This window comes from Branchiostoma floridae, unplaced genomic scaffold (assembly GCF_000003815.2).
Source record: "Branchiostoma floridae strain S238N-H82 unplaced genomic scaffold, Bfl_VNyyK Sc7u5tJ_1326, whole genome shotgun sequence".
NCBI lineage: Eukaryota > Metazoa > Chordata > Leptocardii > Amphioxiformes > Branchiostomatidae > Branchiostoma > Branchiostoma floridae.
Genome location: NW_023365699.1, coordinates 84,304 through 105,909, shown reverse-complemented (window position 1 = coordinate 105,909; position 21,606 = coordinate 84,304). Strand labels below are relative to the sequence as shown.

The 21,606-nt window shown below is 43.4% G+C and overlaps 3 protein-coding genes and 1 long non-coding RNA gene across 4 annotated transcripts in view; all 4 read right to left on the bottom strand.

Annotated features, from left to right (window-relative positions):
• Positions 1 to 6,582: 6,582 nt before the first annotated feature.
• On the bottom strand, positions 6,583 to 9,185 carry LOC118407364 (low-density lipoprotein receptor class A domain-containing protein 3-like; the record flags this gene model as incomplete). The annotated part of the gene is made up of 3 exons (XM_035807828.1): positions 9,080 to 9,185; positions 8,158 to 8,274; positions 6,583 to 7,002 (listed from the first exon to the last, which is right to left on the bottom strand). Coding segments are annotated over exons 1-3 (643 nt in total), but the record flags the coding sequence as incomplete, so codon positions are not given.
• A 1,880-nt stretch (positions 9,186 to 11,065) lies between these two features.
• On the bottom strand, positions 11,066 to 13,462 carry LOC118407358. Its single transcript, XR_004830142.1, has 3 exons — positions 13,355 to 13,462; positions 12,666 to 12,804; positions 11,066 to 11,187 (listed from the first exon to the last, which is right to left on the bottom strand). It is a non-coding gene; the product is annotated as an uncharacterized LOC118407358 (long non-coding RNA).
• A 34-nt stretch (positions 13,463 to 13,496) lies between these two features.
• LOC118407363 (spore coat assembly protein ExsA-like) lies at positions 13,497 to 14,573 on the bottom strand. Its single transcript, XM_035807827.1, has 2 exons — positions 13,772 to 14,573; positions 13,497 to 13,501 (listed from the first exon to the last, which is right to left on the bottom strand). Exons 1-2 carry the CDS (start codon positions 14,571 to 14,573, stop codon positions 13,497 to 13,499), a joined length of 807 nt encoding a protein of 268 aa, XP_035663720.1.
• A 911-nt stretch (positions 14,574 to 15,484) lies between these two features.
• The window catches only part of LOC118407362 (low-density lipoprotein receptor-related protein 2-like), a 7,965-nt gene continuing 1,843 nt past the window's right edge, over positions 15,485 to 21,606 (bottom strand). The window contains exons 2-9 of the mRNA XM_035807826.1: positions 19,334 to 19,444; positions 18,735 to 18,784; positions 18,419 to 18,629; positions 17,906 to 18,022; positions 17,388 to 17,498; positions 16,632 to 16,807; positions 15,943 to 16,101; positions 15,485 to 15,490 (exon numbers count right to left, since the gene is read on the bottom strand). Coding sequence (XP_035663719.1) covers positions 15,485 to 15,490; positions 15,943 to 16,101; positions 16,632 to 16,807; positions 17,388 to 17,498; positions 17,906 to 18,022; positions 18,419 to 18,629; positions 18,735 to 18,784; positions 19,334 to 19,444 — 941 coding nt within the window. The remainder of the gene's footprint in view (positions 15,491 to 15,942; positions 16,102 to 16,631; positions 16,808 to 17,387; positions 17,499 to 17,905; positions 18,023 to 18,418; positions 18,630 to 18,734; positions 18,785 to 19,333; positions 19,445 to 21,606) is intronic.

Below are 21,606 nucleotides of genomic sequence, written 5' to 3'. Positions count from 1 at the left end.
TATTGTGGTGCATCTTTTGTAAAACATGATAGGTGTTGTGAAAATGAAGAAAGAAGTGGTGCTTTATGTAATTTGCTACACGTGATTAAAAAGTCGAAAAAGCGACAGCATAATTTTTTGTGCATTTCAACGAGAACAAGCATACTCGGTCATACCGATTATAGACCAGTGTGCGTTTACCCAACAATAGTAAATGTAATTCACCACTCTCTTCCGAAAAAGAGAGTATAGTACTATTGATAGTTGTCCGTTTGACTTTGAAGAGGCCCGTTCATCACGGCATCGTCACACATCTTATGCACAAACTAGAGTTCGGCGACCTCATACCTCCATGAAAATTAACAGCTTTCGTAAATTTCATGCAATTGACTAACATATTAACATAATTTATGCATGGTGTTGTTAATCATTGACTATATACAAATGTCGCAATTATAAAATTCCAATTATTAATCAAAAAGTGGTTTTGCAATTTTCACATAAATTATGCAAATAAGTTCCTCATTACCATATTTGGTGTCTGCTTATATTCCACCTATCATGATTAACATGTGTTACATGTATTGAGGTCCAGTTATTGAAAACAATGGAACTATACAATTTCCTCATTAATTATGCAAATTAAGTCCTCATTTGCATAACATGCATATCATTATGAACATCTTTGCCCAAGCTACCTGCATGCCTAAAATGATGCCAATCCGTCGTTCCTTTCTGCAGTTATCCTCTTTGGAGTGTCTTGACAAAAATGCCCCTGCAGTTCCACAATTAAATGTTAGGGGGCTGAACTTGCCCCAACTTGTCATGGCACTAAAAGCTATCTACCACCTAAATGTCAAGACCATAGCATGTCTGAAACAAGAGATACATTGAAAAAACTGCTATTATAGAATATTCTCATTAATTATGCAAATGTACTCCTATTTTGCATAATTAGTATCTTATCGTGTACACCATTGTCTAAGATACCTACATAACAAAAATCATGAAAATCCGTTGTTCCTTTCTTGAGTTATCCTCTTCAGAAATTTTTGACAAAAATGCCCCTGCTATCCTAAAACTAGACGCTGGGGGGCCCAAACTTATGTCATTTCTTCCTGAGCACAAGAGCTATCTAACATTTAAAAATCGTGACCATAGCATGTTCAGCACACCGAGATAGCAAAACCGGAAGTTGCGCTGCAGTACCAAGGGGAGCCGCTAGGGGGCCCAAAATCTAATCATTTCCAGCTTTCATCACACACTACCAACACACCAAGTATGAAACCAATCCATCCAGCCGTTCTTGAGTTATCTTGTTTACACACACACACACACAAAAACACAATCACAAACGCTGGGTAAAATATAACCTCCATGACATTTCATGGAGGTAAAAATCACTCCAGACGGCATAAAAATACCACGGACCGGACTAGCCCTGGAGACTCCGAATGCGTGAACAATAGATGTGTTCAGTATTCGGAGTCTCCAGGGCTTCATGACTGGACAGTCACAAAACCCTTGCAAAAACAAAGTAGGTCTCATATAAATACCCTGGGGGCCATCCGGGGTCGGGCAGCTTGGACAGTTTATTCGGTAGCCCAAGACAGTCAGGCCTACTCTCCAAGTAGAGGTTGAGTCGCGTAGATATAGTTGTAGTAGTCGGAAAAATTACACCGGCGCTGGAGGCTGGCTGCCTTGGCTCCCAGAACAAAACTCGCGAACAAATCTCGCTAGCTACCCCTTCTGTCTGGCTCCCAGGGTACATATAAATTATATGTATTAGGCCATGTTGATTTGATTATATGGATGACATCCGCGCTCGCACCAATTTTCGGCCGTTTCCAAAAAAAAAAAAGTTTTCGACCACACAATAAATCATGCAAAGCAGCTGTAAAATGAGCACATATATTCCGTAGATTGAAAAAAAAGTATCAGAAAACAGATAACTAATGTCATAGAATGCCAAAATAAATCTAAAGTCAAAGAATAAGATGTGAAAGGACAGAAAGAAAAAAATCTATTGTTGGTAGGGGGAGGTACCAGTACAGAAAATTCAGGTCTAGAGGATCATTTCCAGGTCCGGACCTGAACCTGGACCTAATTGTCTGTGGAAACTTGAGAACTGGCAATACTCAAAACAATGGTAATTGGTCAGTTTTGCTACAAAGGAATCTGTTTGGTGGATTATTGGACTCCCACTGGCATTTTAAAATCCCATCTCCATGTCATAAAGGCTAACTGTCTCTGTACCTTTGACTGTTGAAACTTGGTACAATTGACTATTAACTCTTGTTGTCTTCTTGGCCCCCGGTAAGACCCCAAATGCCTGCCGACATAGTGTGTCCATTTTGTAATAGGCGAAACCTGTTCCTCTGATTTTTTTTCAGGTCTTTTTTTTTTATTGGTCCAAGACCAAAAAAAAATGTTTTGCACCCGTATAATGTACTGGTCCCTACACCGAACTGTTGGTATACCATATCATGTGTGTTTAGTCGTATGTTCAACCTTCCTGGCCACTTTGATTTCATACTGAAGGCAACTTTTTTTTTTGACCAAACTTTTTTTTTATTCGCTCGCTCGCATCAGTTTTGGAGTTCTCAGAGGATGTCATCCATATAATCAAATCAACATGGCCTTATGTCCTTGCAAAAACCGACACGTCACGTTCACATACTAGTATTCATACATACCTGAAGCGTATTTGTATCTTTGATCCTGACGCTGAATCTGGTACTTTCTATCTCCGAAAATATCGACTTTGATTAATCAAGACTAGAAGCCAAACAGAAATGTACAGAAAACGCCGGACTCAAACTGCACAGCGTCACGTTCTGAACAGACAACAATGGCCGCACAACATCGGTGTTCTTCCGCGGCCGAAGAACTCAGAGGGCGATGAGGGGGGATGAAAAAATAGTGCAAATAGAGAGTTTAAAAAATCATTGACATTGGGAATCATGACTGGGGTTGTGAGTTGTGAATTAAAATATACATAAAAGCTGAGTTAATTCGATTTTCTAGTGAAAAAAAACTGTATGCTAGGATAAAAGCTCATTGATTTGTTTTTTTTCCCAAGATTTCAGAGTGAAGAGGCTGCAGTGCAGTACATTTGACTCCCGCATGAGGTCATGATGTCAAGATAATCCACTAAAACAGGAAGACAGCATTTGCAAGCCAACGTTAATTATTCCCTCCCATTATTTCCCAAATATGAAAGTTGTAAAATCCTTATGTCTGCACCCCTGCCAAATGATCTGATTCTCATTTCAGTCAATGAGGTAAAAAGCTTTAACCTCCTTGTTCAGTGGACCACAGGCACTTCCCATCAGCCTTCACTTCACGTGATCACCTCATTTCGAATCATGACGGTACTTGTGGTAGAGCGGGGGGTGAGGTACTCTCCAAGCAGAGGTTGGTGGGAAAAATCGTGACCTTTTCCTTTCATAATTTTTGCTTCGACTGGCCTTCCCACTTCTGGTCACGATTTTTTCCCACATGCATGTTAACTAGTGTGAGAAGGCTTATTGGACTCTGATTGCCGACAGATAACAGAGATATAGATGGTCACCAAAAGTTCCGGTCCGCACTAAAGCTGTTCCGAGTGACAAGTAGTTGTGTGGTAAAGGTGAGTCTGCACACATCCTTTCCCTCTATTTTGTGTGTTCTAAAATTGTCTATAATTGATACACTAAAGACCATGTTTTCCATAAATGTCTTACAAACAGCCACCTTTAGGCCCGTATATCTCATCAATTAGGTACGAGCATTTCAAGAAACGCTGAAGGATCGAATAAGCCCTCCCACAGAGATCCGAACGCATGTGCGGCGACAGGAATTCTAGGTAATATGTCAAAGGTAAAGGCCCTCCCTCCAAATAAAACATTGTCGCGACCATTGTTTCTATTTGCATAACAACGTCCAGACGGGCTTTGTTTTCTTTTGGGGGGCCTTTACAGTTGACCAAGGAGCCTGATAAAAGCTCCTTGATTTGACATATTACCTAGAATTCCCGTCGCCGCACATGCGTTCTGCTGATCTCTGTCAGAGGGCTTATCAACGCCCGAAGACCAGTCACCTGTAGCTATTCAATCATCGCGCGTGCGCACAAACATCAGAAATCAAGACGTTGTAGATGGATCTTTATATTTGGTATGTAGGTATATACATGTATGTATATTGGGAAAAGAAAGACATGATCAGATGACATTCTCCTGGCGCTGCAAACGGCAGGGCTTGTTGTTTTTGATCTGCTATTCTCTATATGGTATGGTTATTTCTTACAATGGCAAATGCACTGTAATATATACTGTGTAAATACACTGTGGCGTAGTTTTGGCTTGTTCTAGCAGCAAAGATGCCTTCGGACAAACTTACACTTTGTAAACTTTGGCTGTAATCTAGGTTAGGGTTTTCAAACATGCAACATGTGTATCAGAAAGAGAGGACTTTGAAGAGGCGTCAATTATGCAAATGTACCGAATTAATGAGAATTTTATGTAAATTCCACTAGATTTCTCCCGAATTTCCCATTGTTTACAGACAAAAAGAAAACTTTTTATTCTTCCTAACATCACAGAACCCACACATTATAGAAAAGGAGGGGTCCTTTGTGTCTCAGGCCCTCGGGCAAGAACTTGCAATTAACTATTTTATACATGTACTTTTGTATCAGTTATCATATTGATGTTTCGATTCTGCATTCTGGCATTTGCATGCGACATCTATACAAAATAATATATGAATTGCGCCTTCTTCTTGTCCTTGTCATCCTGACGGACGATCAGTTCACTGACGGGTGGACTCGCCGAATTGCGCCAGCAGTTGCATAAAACCCCTTAGCAATTATACATGATTCCTGATCCATTAACATCGACGCATAAGGTTTGAAAACTTTAATGTTCAAAACAATTAGAAAAGTTGAATTTACCAATAGCGATAAATGCCGGTTAAGTATGGTAATTGTTGCATTACGATGTATATGTAACCATGGTAGTTAGGCGGTATCTCACTGCACTTGGGGCACCAATGCGGCACTACTGGGTTCGAAAGATTGCTCAACAATTCCAGAGATAAAGAACGAGTTTTCTTACGTTTTGTGTATTTTGTTGTCTTCTAAGTCATACTTTTACGAATTACGCAATATCTAGATTATAAAAAAATCGGCGAAAATAGCACAACAGTGTCGCAGTGAAAAAAAACGCAGTGCACCAAGTGCAGTGAGATACGTACCTTTATTGTGTAGAGTAATCCATCCGGCCGGAGTATCTAATCTATGCCCTAGCCTGATTGATTAATCGGAAAAGTCCATAAATATCTTTCACGTCATTTGGTAGTTGAATATCATAACAGTCATCTCACGTGCACTGCAGCTAGACTGCGGGTACAGGATCGGACAAGCATGTATCTCACTCGAATGCGACAAATTGTAGCCTGGAGTCCAGCCTTGTTCGCTTTAGTCCAGTACCCATTGTCCAGAGTTGCAAATTTTTGAAAATGTTTGACAATTCCACTCAATGATTCTACAAAATAGCGCGAAATGGTGCAATCACATTTTTATTAGAGCCGAAACTAAGAATGCGACATTCCGAGTTATGTAAGTTGCCCGTGTGTCGCAAGGGAAATTTAGCGCAATTTGGCGCATCAAATGAGATACCCACTAAAAATATATGATCCAGCAGTCAAGCATTCGACGTTTTATTGGCTCTAGTTAAAAATTCAAACAAAGTGGATAGCCTTACAATCAATGTCATCTCATTCGTATCATATTAACTGTAGTTTAGATATGCTTGGCTAGAATCGAGTTGGACTGTACTGGGGAGGCACAGCATTAATTCAAGTTTTCCTGTAATTGATCCTTGGTTAAAATGCATATCTTCTCAAAGAGCTATCAACAAATTGAAGTAAAAATATGATGTTTGTGGCATCCGTAAATGATTCATTCTTATGATTCCAAAATGTTCTTTTGTTTCCTACTGTCGAGACGTTGTATAGCTAGAAAGCCAGACTATAGAGAATCTGACTGCCCAGTGCAGCGGCTATCATCCAAACCACAGCCCGGTCCTGGGGTCCATGACTCCCGACATCCAACCCTCCAACTAGAAAAAAATATGCATACATTTAGATATATGTGCTGAGTATAAAGATGGAAGAAGTGTGCTAAGTTACTCCGAATTCGGGTACATGGAAAATGGTTACAAAATTCCATACTTAGTTTAAAAGTTTATCTGTGTTGGTAGAAGTCTTTCTGGACAGAGTTAACTGTAATTTCCGACACAAAATATTGCTAGAGGGATTTAAAAAAGCCATCTACATCAGAGCATGTACATCCCTGAACAGAGATGGCGGGCGCCATAGACTTACTGCAACTTATGATCCACTGCTCACCGAGTCACGTGTGTTATCTACATAGCGTGACACAGCAGCAATGGACTGTTCATTCCTTGACAAAACTGGAGCTGTTTGGGTAAGTCCACTTTTTTGTGTACGTTGGAGATGGCATTTTAGCTCGTTCCAGAAATTCCATACTTGTTGATGGAAACCATACTGATCAAAACACTGCGTGACAAGAAAGTATTGGAACGTCATCATTCTTCTCACCTGTTGGTTCTGCAGTTGGTCTTTCCTGTGTCTCTTGACCACGTGTGGGCTCCCCGGTCAGTTCTTGGCCCACCCCATCAGTCGATGGACCGACGCTCGCTGTGATGTTGGGTTGAGTGGGCACGCCTTCCGCGTAGCCACACCCCTGCTCGTCCTCCCCTGAGGCACAATCCGGATAACCGTCGCAGATCTGGTGAGCTGGCACACAGATCGGGTCCAGCTGACCGGGCAGGGGACAGAAGTATGTCAAACAACCCCGCCTCACTGTATCTTCTACGTCACAGCCCTCTTCGTCTTCTTCCTTCAAACAGTCCGCTTCTCCGTCACAAGTGAATACGGCAGGGACGCATGACGCGTTGCCGTAGACGGACAAACAGTTGTAGTTGCAAGTGTGCCACCTGTGCCACAGAGCGTCTTCAACTGTAGCAACAGATTTGTGGTCATTGATTAGAATAGCTTATTCTATTGGCGCAAATTTCAAACTGGTGTCTTACTGGACTTGCGCAAGGCATTCGCAAAGTGGTGCCAGACAGGTATTCAGAAGTGGGTGCAATTTGACGCATTTTGTCGCCTGGATTACTACAACGCGAAAATGGACGAAAATCCCTTTTTGATGAATTTTTAGTCATTGTAAAATTTGGTCACAGGGTGGACTTGGTCCGGGCAAGCAGCCCGCGATGATGATGATGAAAATTTGGTTCTTGACTCAATTGCAATGGCAACACTGCGATTTGAAATTAAATTATCTTTTGCTCCTAGAAGCAAGACAAAACTGAGGATGTGACGTTCCGGTCGCGATCAATTTGTTTGTAGAGAGGAAATTTGCTCCAAGCTGTCTGATTCCCTATCGCAATGTGACACAGTCTTGTGAAGCACCCTCTTCATTCCAGCAATCCATAAACAAAATCAAAAATAAGTTAAACTTGCAGACCTCTGCAGTACTGGTGGTAGAAGGCAAATATTGACAACTATGTACATAAATATATAGAATATTTGATCCTGACCTCTGACCTCTCAGCTACATGACCTCTCAACTGCATTACTTTTACTTTGAACAATGTTCAGAGTAGTATTAGGTATAGTTTTAGTAATGCTATAAGTGTTAGTGTATCTTTAGGTGTAAGTGACGTTAGGGTGTAAATAGTCTCAATGTAATGTGTTGTTACGTTCGCCAGAATGGCAGAAGGTTATGTTTTGAGCGTGTTCATGTGTCTATATGTGTGTGTGTGTGTCAACAGTATAACTCGAGGAGGCTTGAAAGGATCCTGATGATATTTGGTAGGTGGGAAAACGAATGTCAAGTTCGATAATGGGCCCCCTAGCGGCTTGCTAACTAAGGTACTTCAGCGGAACCTCCATTTTTTAATGTAATTTGTTTGTCTAATGACTACGGGAAGACTAGTGATGCATAGTATTCACATTGTATTCACTAAACTTTTAGATAAACAAATAGATAAACAAATCATAAATAAGGTTATGATTCGGGAAGTTCTTGTCTGTGTCCAGGCGCATTTGTGTAAACTTGGCTATGTCGTCTTTGCACAAACTACTAGTATCACTACCGTTGCGACTCACCATGTCTGGGTCTTTCGTCCTCCCCGTCAGCACAGTCCTGATGTCCGTCCCCCAGCTGACGTGACGGCAGACAGGTGACGTTGTTACGGCAGGTGAAGAAGCAGTGTTTGGGCACACCTGTCATGGACAGTACTAGCCTGATTAAATCTCGCCTATAGCAGCCCACCCAAAGCCAACGTCCGGGCGGCCTCCTAGTGGGGGGGGGGGGGGGCAGTTATAATTACAGCCCCAGACAGCAGAGTAGGTGATACACAGACTAGGACTGAACATCTCTATTGATTGAGAGTCATTCGTAACACATACAGATTGTTTGTTTGTTTATTTGTTTTATTGCAAACCCAGTAAACCACCTGAAGCCATAACACACAAGGTTTGTACTAGCTACATATCCGGACAGAGTTATTCGATCCACTCACACCGAGATTGGACCCCTAACTTACACTTTTAATAAGTGTGGTGGATTCTTTTGCTTGATGTGTGGCTCACCTACGGAAGCTAGGTACTCATTTGTACCTGACTGAAGAGTGAGGAAATTTGTGTATTGCCTTTTCCATGGCATGTAAGGACCGCTTGGTCCTGGGCCAAATGCCCTAACCTATACGCCAATACGACGCCACGGGCTAGACAAAAGTGTTGAACATTAAAGTTGGTATCTCACTGCACTTGGGGCACCGGTGCGGCACTACGAGGTTCATAGATGGCTCAACGAATTTCAGAGATAAAGAGCGAATTTTCTTCCGTTTTGTTTATTTTGTTGTCTTTTAAGTCATACATTTAGTCGTATTTGCTAATATCTAAAAACAAAAACATCGGTGAAAATAACAAAACAGTGCCACAGTGAACGAACCCCGGTGCCCCAAGTGCAGTGAGATACCACCTTAACTGCTCTAGATCTTCCTATGATCACGGGTCCAACACCTACCTTGGGCACACCCTTGTTCGTCTTTCCCATCGAAACAGTCCTGAAAGTCATCACAGATCCATCCACTAGGGACGCAGCCGCCACTTAGGTCCGTCGGACATTCCATCGCACAGTCTGTAACACAATCAAAAAACTTCTCACGTATTATTGCCTCCTTGTATATATGTGGCTCTGTGAAAACTGTAGTTTTCGTTTTCTGCTTTGGAACCGAAACAAGGACAAAGTGGCACGGAAATCACGTTAATAGATTATTCTAATAGTGCCACATAAAAAAACCATTAAACATGATAAGGTAATAATGGCCCATCCCTCTCCTTCCATAGCCTCCCCAACCTAAGCAAGTACCCATTTTTACACCTGGGTAGAGTGAGTAAAGACGTGTAAAGTGCATTTCCTAAGGGCACAACGTCGTTGGCATCTCAAAGGATTCGAACCCAAGACTTTTGGACTCTGCGCACACCGTAACCGTTACGTCAACACCACAACATAATGTTCTATTTTAGCACAAATGAGACCGGACCGGAGAAGTCTAGCCTGACTAAAATCACGCTCCTAGCGGCCGGCCCTACAATTGCCGCCGCCCTTGGGGTGGGGGTCATTAACCCCAACCAGCGAAAGATTGTGCAAACACAGGCTAGGAAAAGTCTTACCGTCGCAGCTTGCCTCGTCCTTCCCCGACAAGCAGTCACTTGTGCCGTCACAAGCCTGGCTTTCGTGGAACACGTCAGAGTCTTCTCCAGGACTGACGTCATCCCAACACTGAGTGAACTGACTGTCGATTTCTACAAGAAAGAATAAAGAGGTTCAAGGTGCCGACTGCGCTTGCGCTACGAAATGTTTTCTTAGCAATGCAGAAATGTTCGCAGTGTTTTATGTTCGCGGTTTTCGCGGTTGCCACTGCACTGCGAACTTAAAACCACCGCGAAATTTTATCCTTTACACTCTATGGCGCTTCCGCGAACTTAGAACCACCGCGAACACTCCATTTTCCCGCTACCGCGAAAGTAAATCCTCGCGAACTTAAATGCATTTACAGTAATGTGTCAAGGGTAATTTTCTATATTTCTATTCATAAATTAAACTGTCTGTCTACGAGAATCTGTCTATCTGTTTATCTATCTATCCGTCTATCTATCTATCTAAAATCTATCGATTTACTGCCTGGCACATAAACCCACTTTTTTCTATCAAGAGCGGTATGAATCAACGAACCTAAACATCCGAGCTCCTCCAACGTCATGGTCAATTCCAGGCCACAGACTGCTTCCAGCACATCTTCGCAATAAATACTGCAATACAGACAGCTAGTTAGTTGTCTGTTAGTCATTTGTACTTTGTTTAAAGCCGGGTTCACACGTTCGTTTATATTCAAGTCCGTTCGAGGACCGTATGGAATTCGCCTGCCCTGTACAACCTGAACGTTTTCAGAAATACGTGGCGGACGTGGCCTCCCAAAAAAAACGTACGGACAAATTGCACGTTCGGTGGGTTGTGCCCTTAACTTTACAGAAAAAGACTGCCTACGGGCCGGCAGTACAAGTGACCCAGTACAGAACGAAATGGCCAGCAAAGTGTACTCTCCAAGCAGAGGCTAGGATCCGGCTGTTTTTTTTTTTTAATCGGGCTTTCTATTTTGTATCGTATTTTGTATCGAGGACGTTATATAATAATGTCCTTGTAGGCTAGGCATATCCTCAAATCCCGAACCGGTGCGGTAAAGCTGTATAACTTCGTATTGTTGCACCACCCGGATAATTGCACGAAATACGCTGGCAAATGGGGTGTACAATTAAACGGCTTCTACTGTATTACCTCCTGGGCAAAAATTATCATTGTTATTAGTATTTTCCATCTATGTTTTAATGTAACCTCATAAAGGTATAATTTCCTCTTTTTATCAAACTATCAGCTAGTTCCTTTAACTTTCAACTATTAATCTTAAGTAAACTGTATATCTAGTAAGAAGGTAAGAAGTTTTGATAATCAGTGTAGTTACTCGTCTCCATAGTTAAAGCGCTCCGGCACACATCCGGCAAAAGAAGGACAGAAACTTTCCTTCGGTCGACATGTCCCGTTACAGAGGACCTCGTCAGATGCACAACCGGAACCTTGTCAGGAATTCAAATATATAACGGTTTATTTCTTAACTTACCAACATGTCATACATCTTGCAGCCTTATACGGCTGAATTGGTGTTATAACATCACCTTCGGCGTTATTAGGGCAATGGAGACGATAAAATTACTAACACATTAGAATAACAAGTTTAAAGTAGATACGCAATTAAAACATAGTAGGGTCATTTCCGTGTCACCGAGAGGGTTTTAAAATAATATTCGTAATATGTTTGAACTATTTAAAGTAAAAGAGTATTTCAGTCACTATACTTCTAAATTGTTCAAACAATTTAAAATGAAAGTTTGAACATCTTTGAACCTTTTCATATTTGTTGGAAACATTGGGAAATTAACAATACCAATATCTCTTTATTTTCAAACATCTATGTGTTTTTGCCATTGTTCCAACATGTTCCAACAATTTGTGTCATTTTTTTTCTTTCCATAAAAACTTTTATTGCCCCCATAACCAAAGCTGCTAAGCTGAGTCCTTTGTTTGGCTCTTGTATTTTTAGATTTTCTTCAGACGACACTGGTGAGTCTTTTGTGAGGTGGCAGACAGACATAATTTCGTGTACTTGGCAGGGATGTGTGAATTGCCCTCTTTCCAGCCCACTACCCCAGATACAAAACATTGTATCAATGTTTGAACATGTGATCACAAATGATAAATCTATGTTGGAACAGTTTAGAAACTAACAAATAATGTATTTGATGTTAGAAATGTTTCTAACATGTATGAATACAACAGAAAATATTTAATACATCACACAGATATTATAAATAGTTCTAAACAGTTACTTATCACAGTCAGGTTGTTATAAAGAGTTCCAAAATGTTAGAACAAAGGGCAAAGAAACACCCTCTTGGTAATGTGGAATTGACTCTATTGCACTTAAAATAATCGTGTTATTGCACTAAAAGTGATGTTTTTTGGCAGAGTGGAGGAATAGTAGTAATCAGGTTTCAGAGACCATATCCACATTCCTGTGATGATTTTATTTTGGATATTCACATGCCTGTGATGCTCTCATTTGTTGATGTAGGTAGCAATAGTTATGATATAATAAACAAAATTTCAAACAATAGCCTCCATAACATGCTTTCTGGGACTTTTTTTGGCTCATAATACACCTTTGCTGGCCATTTCTTTTTGTACTGGGCCGCTTGTACTGCCGGCCCTCAGTGAGAGCCTGCTATGGAGGCTAAAGGTGGTATCTCACCGCACGTGGGGCACCGGTGGGGCACTGCGGGATTCGTTCACTACGGTACTGTTGTGTTATTTTCGCCGATTTTCTATAATTTAGATATTGCGTGAAAGTAAGACAACAAAATACACACAACGTAAGAAAATTCGTTCTTTATCTCTCAAATTCGTTGAGTAATCTTTGGAACCCCGCAGTGCCACACCGCTGCCCCAAGTGCAGTGAGATGCCACCTTATGCAAAGCACACATTAAGACTGCTTACCATCTTCGACGAGTACCTCGACCCTCAGTGCAACCCGCCCGTGGAAGGTGAGCGGGTAGATTCGGGTGTATTGTGCAAGAACAGGGTTGTCCAGCAGGTTGCGAGCATACCGATGGTTGTCGTTGTTTCCTTGGAAAACCTGAAACGACATGATGACAATGGCATGACGACTTTTGGTTTCTGAATGATATAACAAGAAACGAAAAAGGCTTTAAGGGGAATAATTCGTTTAATCCAGCGATAGACCGTACATGTGGTCATGCGTCTGCCACCAAAATATCACGACAATAGCATAATATCCAGGTCAAAAGATACAAAAACCGGAAATTCTGTTGCAGTAACTAAGGTCACAAGCCAGGACCCAAAAATTTACATTGATCTTCGTCTTCCCAACCCCTAACTACATACCAAATATCATCACAATCCATTCGAAGCTTCTAACGTTGTGTTGACTACAAATATCCGGAAACACATACACACACTCACACGCGCACACGCGCACACACGCACACACACTCACACGCGCACACACACTCACACGCACACACACACACACACACATACACACACGCACACACACACACACACACCAAAAACAAAACCTGCATTTTTCATGGAGGTAAGTATCTTGCTGCAGGCTAATGTTACACTACCCTATTCTCACAATGTGTACTTGAACTGACCGTTACCTCGCTGTGCCCGGTGCCGTTTACGTACGGTGTCCATGTTTGGCCATTCGCAGAGAACGCCAGCTTGTATGACGTCACCCAGTAGTCCAGGTTGTAAGCCCCTTGGGTTATGACACCGACAACTTTGTAGATTTTGTCGTGCTTAATCTGCAGTGCGAAGAAAAAAATCACATTAACGTAATGCATATTTATCTTTATGCCAAGTTCATCTACTGGATTCCACTCTCTGCACTTGCTTACCCAATGCAAAGGGATGCTATGCTGTTTTAATACCCCTGTCACATTATCCACGATCTTCGGGCGCACATCGCGATCGCTGGAAAGTCAGTGGATTTTAAGATCGACATAGGGTCGCGCGTATTTTTCGCCTGAAAACCGTCCCTAGACATTTGTCAGCAGCTGATAGCCTGCCCATACCGGACACTCCACTGGTGGCATACCGTGATGGTATACCATTGCACTGTAGACTGGGAGTATGGTGATCAGGCAGCAGAGTTACCTGTAGCCACTGGTCTATGTCGGGCCATTGGTCCAAGTCTGGCAGCTGGTCCATGTCGGGCAGCTGGTCCGTGTCAGGCAGCTGGTCCGTGTCGGGCAGCTGGTCCATGTCGGGCAACTGGCCCAAGTCTGGCAGCTGGTCCATGTCGGGCGGCTGGTCCGTGTCGGGCGGCTGGTCCGTGTCGGGCAGCTGGTCCATGTCGGGCAGCTGGTCCGTGTCGGGCAGCTGGTCCGTGTCAGACAACTGGTCCGTCTTGGACCTCTGTCGACCCATGTCGGGCAGCTGGTCCGTGTCAGGCAGCTGGTCCGTTCCGGGCCACTGTCGGCCTTTGTCGGGCAGCTGGTCCGTGTCAGGTAGCTGGTCCGTTCCGGGCCACTGGTCCATGTCGGGCCACTGTCCACCAATGTCGGGCAGCTGGTCCGTGTCGGGCCACTCGTCCATGTCGGGAAACTGGTCCGTGTCGGGCAACTGGTCCATGTCGGGAAACTGGTCCATGTCGGGCCACTGTCCACCAATGTCGGGCCACTGGTCCGTGTCAGGCCATTGATCCATGTCGGGCCACTGTCCACCAATGTCGGGCATCTGGTCCGTGTTGGGCCACTGGTCCATGTCCGGCCACTGGTCCATGTCCGGCCACTGGTCCGTGTCAGGCCACTGTCGGCCTATGTCGGGCAGCTGGTCCGTGTCAGGCAGCTGGTCCGTGTCGAACCACAGGTCCATGTAGAGACCCTGGTCAGGAGACCAGTTCGCCCCCGGCTGCTGCCCCCTCCCGTTGTTCAGACGTGCCAGCCACGGGAAGAAGTCGTCCCCTCGCGATGAAGCGGTCATGTCGCGGTCGGGAATCTTCGGCACTTCTGCAGGATCGTCGGGATCCAGTCCGACTCCCAATGGGACGTACTCTCCTTGCTTCAACCAAGTGTTTTCGTCTTAAAACAAATGAAAATAGGGAATTAGCTTTCATAAGAACTGTACGCATATAAGCGACGGTTGTACTTCTAAAATGCTGTATCGTTGAAATGTTTTTGTTGACCAGCAACGCAAACATTGGACTTTTTTATATCTTCTGAGTAAATACTTTTCAATGATGATGCATATGCTACATTTGTGTCTCCGTGACTGGTTACGGAAATATAGCAAACTTACCATTTGTGACGTACACCTCCATCACTATGGCAACCCAACCCTCATAGCCTGTCGGGTACAGTCGGATGTAGCGTGACGTCACAGGAGATGGTAGAGGACGGCTCACTTTGTTGTACCTGTCTCGGTTTCCCTGGAACACCTGTGCAAGAAGGTAAGAAGGTCTAGGTTTAGATGTTAGAACGAAGTCAACAACAACAACGGTCCGTGGCGGAGTTATCTGAACATTGATTGCATCATACGTCTATGACTCGTCACAATGAGATCGCGTGGCTCAGCGGCAACGTGTTTGGCTCAGGACTTCTCGAGTTCGAATCCTGCCATGCCACCGATCTCATGGGCTTGAGAAAGGCATTTTACACGGCTATCCTCACTTCCCTCATGTAAAAATGAGTACCTATATCTTCGGTTAGGGCCATGCCTCGGATAGGACGTTGAATAGAGGTCCCGTGTCAGGGGAGACCCACACCTCACGCGCGTTAAAGAACCCATCAAACCTTTACAAAAAGGATATGGGCATGCTCCGGTGTGCAACGGAGCAAATCGTTCTGTCTGAAGTTGGTGATTCAAGCGAAAACCATAGATGTATATGGCAATATTCTATGACCATTATTGTCTAGAATGTGATATATGGTCATCGGAACGTTGACTGTGATTAAGAATCTTGTTATTCAATCTTGTTATCATTTACCAGCCTGATTAAATAATTCACGGGTGCGTAATTTGGTTACTGTAAATGCATTTTAAGTTCGCGGGGATTTAATTTCGCGGTAGCGGGAAAAAGGACTTTTCGCGATGGATTTAATTTCGCGGTAACACCATAGACTGCAGTCTGATACCACAATAGAAAAATATTCGCGGTAGTTTTAAGTTCGCGGTGAAGTGGTCACCGCGAAAACCGCGAACATTAATCCACCGCGAACATTTCTGCATTTACAGTAGTTCCTACCTTCACGTTGTTGCTCATGTTGTCTTCGTACGGCACCCAAAAAGCGCCGTCCATGCTGAAGGCCAGTGTAAATGACGTCACCCAACTGCCCAGGTCCCAGTTCGTACCGCCTCCGCTGATGACCACGCCGGTGACGTCAGTCGTCTTGCCAAAGTAAACCTGCGGCCAAACATTCAAAAACAGATATTCAGAAGTTATTTTCTTGTGCAAGACCTGAACTAAAATCTACTGAAGCAACATCTTTTCTTCTTAAAGTCAGAAATATCGTCGAGCTTTGGCTAGCTCGTCTGACTGACCCAATAGGGATGCAGCCCCAATCGAGAGGCCCTATTCAGGATTGAATCAGGGTCTTCCAGTCACAAGGAGCTAGAACTGCGAGGCTCTAGGCCGTAAACGGTTGAGCTACAGGGACAGCCTAACTTTGAACAAGATGAAAATTTAAAGGGATTACGTATACAAAGGCTGCTCGGGATGTCCCCTATTCCATCTACGACGTAATGTTTTTGATCCAAGCACACCGAAAAGGATTCCTACTCATTTCGATAAATGTAATGAGTTCCTTTATGTACTCGAGGTGTAGTGTCAATTGAAGGCCCTATAGGTGCTATCTTAATGCACTTGGGGCACTGGTGCGGCACTGCGGGGTTCGTCCAAACGTTGCATACGAAGCGATGGAAGGAAAGACATACCTGAAGCCATTGGTTCACCACGGAACTTGGTACCCAGCAGTACCCCGGTGTAGTCGGAGGCGTGTGCCGAGCCTGGGATGCGGCGAACTCCGGCTTGTACTCGGAACTGGCAGTGACGTAAACATCGGGAATGTACCGACTGGCCAATCCGAGCGGGAATCCAGCAGGTGGAACGTCTGTGAGGAAAATGTCGTCATGTGTCAGAGATTTGCAAAGACTAGAAAGCTTTGTTCCTTACGATTGATGTAGATGAACTTAAACTATCACCCATATAGCCTAAAAGTTCATCTGCATCGCGTCGCAGGTGCCAGATAACCTGTGTCACCACCCGTCTCTGTTGGTTGCACATAGTTAGCTCGAATGTGCACAACCTCCTTCACTCCTTTTGCAAAGAACCCGGAACTGAGCATAATCGGACACAACCTATCGAGCACATACGACCCGTTGCTGCAGTCACGTGTCTCCAATGTCACATCCGGATCCGGGAAGCTGCAGAAGGGTCCATTCCGTGACCACTAAAATTTGGGTATGCTACTTCAGTGTTGTTTTTAACATTTTTTTTCATAACAATCAATCATTCATACATTTGTGAAATACGATCCCTTATCACTTGACACCAAATGAATAGCACCCTGTTACTTGATGTTTTGTGTAATGTTGATGCCATATGTAATGCTCTACCTGAATTATTAGCCGTGGTCTATTTATGCTGTTTTACACTAAGGGTGTAGTAAATGGTGTGTCTGGTGCAAGTACCTCCACAGTCGTGCTCATCCTCCCCTCCGCTGCAGTCGATCAGGTTGTCACACAGCTGAGTCTCCAATAGGCAGGTGCCGTCCGCGCAGGGGAACTGCTTAGCTCCACAACCTGTGTAGGTATAGTTTGACATTCAGTCTGACATACAAACATACTCCTTCTAGATGTTGACTGAAGGGACTTTGCAATTCAATTGTATTCGTTCGTTCAGTGAGACCCTGGTAGTATTTAGTGGTACGTTTCTTTGCACGTTTCTTTGCTGTTTCTGTAGCAGGGTATATTTTTACAGTGAGGGGTTGCTAGCTCTTCGAACAATGGACCATCATTCCAAAGACTGGTGCAGCCCCAACCGAAATGCCCTTCCCAGGATTGAATCAGGGTTTTCCAGTTACAAGGAGCTCAACTGTGAGGCTCTAGGCCGTTAACAGTTGAGCTACAGGGACGCCTAACTGTGAAGATGAAAATATAGATAAATAAACGATATTTTGTGTGTTAAAGACACGTTAACTGACTCCCACCTCCGGCTGTACAGTTGTTCTCGTCCTCCCCGTTTGAACAGTCTCCCAGCCCGTCACAGGCGCGGTATTTCGGCAGGCATCTCCCGTCACACTCCAACTGGAGACCATGGCAGGGAACTGCAGGGGAAGTATTCATCGTAAAGTATCAATTAAGGTATTCATTGGAAGTATTCATCGTAAATCCCATGCAGTCAGGCCAATTTTGCGTGCCTTAAATTGGAATAAAATAGATTCTATAGCGTAGTACAGTGTTGGTTTATTAGTTTCTTGCCTTCTTTCTAGCTGTCGCGTGTAATTGGGACAGCTACTCTATCTTACAGCAGTAACAAATTCACACAGAAAACATGGACAGCATAATATAACATGGCATATAACAATATAATTATAAGTACTAACAATTCTCATATGATATCTAACATATCATAAAGCCGTATATGTCTAGCTTCGGATGCATTTCATCAATTGCTGGTTAAACATAATGAATGTGGTCACAGTTTGTAACTCACGTGTTACGTGGCTTCAAAGATTTCTTTAGTACGTGTAAGAACCTACCATGACAGTTCTCTTCGTCCTCCCCAGAAAAACAGTCCTTGTCTCCGTCACACACCGAGGTGTCATTGATGCACACGCCGCTGCCACACTGCCATAGTCCCTTCTCCGCACAAGACTCTGAAGAAATGTAGATCATAATTAAACGCCAGCCCCTTTTTAATAGGCTACAGTGCTATGTGGAAAAAGGAATATTCGGGCAGTTTACGGTCCGTATCTAAAGAATTCTGCACTTTCAGGCGTGGCCAATACGTGGCCCTATGGGACGTCCTGTGGCTACCGGGCTATTTTGGGGCACGGCCAGGCTCATGGTTAAAATCAACCCGGGACCTGGCAACAAATAGACGCCGTAACCCATACGTGAAAACACTGAGCCCCCCCCCCATACCTCCCCCCCCCCCCCCCCCCATATCTGTCAGTCCACCGTGACAAATTTGTGGCTTCGGAACCCGCTAACAGTACAAATGGGGACCGTAGCACAATGTTATCATCGACAATCATACAATTGACACGTCAATCATTGGAATGAATCACCTATTTTATATATGAATATGCAACTCGACAACACCATTGCGTTTTCACTCATTTCCAGGCTATGGAAAGTTGGTTACAATTGTAGTTTGGGGGCCTTTCATACACCCATTCCACTCGGACGACAACCTCGAGATTTGACAGAGCGCTCAACAAGTTCATGGATAAAAACATGTTTTTATACTTTGTGTGTTTTGTTGTCTTTTTAGTCATACTTATAGATGTTGCATGATATTCCAATGATGAAGTCAATGGTTACATTAATCCAATTTAGTGGAATGGGGACATTACACCACTGTCACATTATCATTTAAGCCATGTATAGTAGAACTTATTGTATGAACTCACGGCACAGCAGTTCGTCCGATGCGTCGTCGCAGTCGATGACGCCATCGCACACTCCAGAAGGTGCCACACATCTGCTGCTGTTTTCACACTGGAACTCGACACTGGTGCACACTGTACAGCATATAACGTGCGTAAACGTACCACATGTGACACAATTAATTAGCTATCTCTCTCATACCAGCAAACCATATCAAAGTAATCAAAACAATAGAAGAAGCAACATCTTGGGTCCTATCAATTTTTGTAAGGGAACGAGAATCCGGCAAACACTATACTATTGCATACTTGGTGGATTAAAAACTAGAGTTCCACAAACCCATGTCTTCGCCAAATGATTCTACCTTTACAACTGGTGTATTAATTGTGTTTGTCAGAAATCATGCAAAAAAGTTCCTTATTCGCATAACTTAAATTGATTGATCATCTCCTCCCCAAAATAACTGACGTACACAATCTATGTTCAGAAAGAAGGCCTTAATCACAATTTCTGATAATTTATGCAAATTAGGCCCTCAATTGCATAAATGATGTTCAATGATGTTCACCTGTATATAACTTCCAAACGAGACACGTGCGAAATACCAGTCATTTACCACAGTGGGATTATAGCATTTTCTCATTATGCAAATTAGATCTTTCTTTGCATAATATTTACCCATCAACATGTTTCTAATTCTCCGTTACAAATATCACATCTTGCCATAGTCCTATAATGAATCAAAGCAGGCTTAGACAATTTCCTCATTAATTATGCAAAGTAGATTCCAATTTGCATATTTGATATTCGACTATATGAAACATCATTTAACCTATCTACATATCAAAAAACATGACGATCTGTCAACATCTTCTTGAGTTATTCCCTTTCAAAGTCTGACCTTTAACAGGTCCCTGCAGTTCCAAAGCAAGCCGCTAGAGGGCCCAAACCTATATCACATACTCTTGGTCTCAAGAGCTATCTACCACTAAAACATCACGACCATAGCATGTTGAGAACTCGAGATAACAAACCTGGAAGTTCCACTGTAGTACCGTGACAACACGCTAGGGGAAGCAAAAATCTAATCGTTTCAAGGTCTCATGAAGACCTACCCACGTACCAAATTTCAAGGCAACTCATCTAGATATTCTGGAGTTATGCTGGTCAACTACATACTATTACTTACATACATACATATATACATACACAGATACACACAAACGCTACCGAAAACATAACCGTCACACGCGCGGATCCAGGGGCGCCAAGCCCCCCACCCCCCACCCCCCGTCAGCTGGCAAACCAAAAAAATTTAACCTTAAACGATCTTCCAGCAAGTTCATCTTGCTATGGTTGGAAAGATTCCTTAGTGAGGAATTGTAATCCGCAAACACTTTTAAAGATCTTAATTTTTTTGCAAGACAAACCCACGCTATTGTAGGTCTTCTGGGTGACGCCAGGACGATTGACTGCGTTATAAAAGGAATTTGCTTTTTACAAAAGGAGACTTTCTCAGTTTCTGTTAACTATTTAGAGAAACTTCAGTTGCGGTTTGAAATTACCAGTGGGTCTTTGCAAGTCACGTAAACTTACGGTAAGGGGCCGTAGACGGGAGCGCGGCCGCGTGGCCGTCAATTTCTTCCCGTGAAACTGGTGGGCCACTGTAAGCCAAAATCGGCGCTTAGCTTAGATATAGAAGGAGCGTGGAAATCTTCCACCATGCATCGGCAAGAGAGACGCGCCGCGTGGGAAAATCGGCGTCGTGCGCCGGCACCCCCCTCCCCATTACAGTTCCAGCCAGTCGCATCGTGCTGACGTTTTTGTTGTCCTTTTCCCCCGATTAACCATCATCAATATATTAATTGCTATAACGTTAACTCAAGCAAAAAGAGTCCGAATATATATAAATATACAAATGCGTAAGATACTTTCAAAATAATCTCCGGCAAGCCGCTCAGAGCCCAAGAGCTTTCTATGCGTTTTATTTACATGTAGGGGCGGGGGGGCGAGACGCTTCGTGGAGCAAGTCACAGAATAATTTTGCAATATTCTATGTGTAGCATGGCATCATTTATGAATATCAAAAGGATGAGCTAGCCTTTTTTTAGGTTTGTCCTCAATGGTAGTTAAGAAATGTCCCTATTAATCAAACATAAACTAGACAGCCACAGATATGACGAAAAATCAGCATTGGTTCGTTTCTCAAATTTGCTCAGAGATGGCTCTAAAATGCACCAGAGAGCCTCTAAATCTTTAAAATTTCTGGGGGAGGCCCCCCATACCCCCCCCCCCC

Coding starts and splice junctions, on each gene's coding strand:
- LOC118407363 (XM_035807827.1), bottom strand. CDS start 14,573: ATGGACCTGTGGTTCGACACGGACCAGCTGCCTGACACGGACCAGCTG.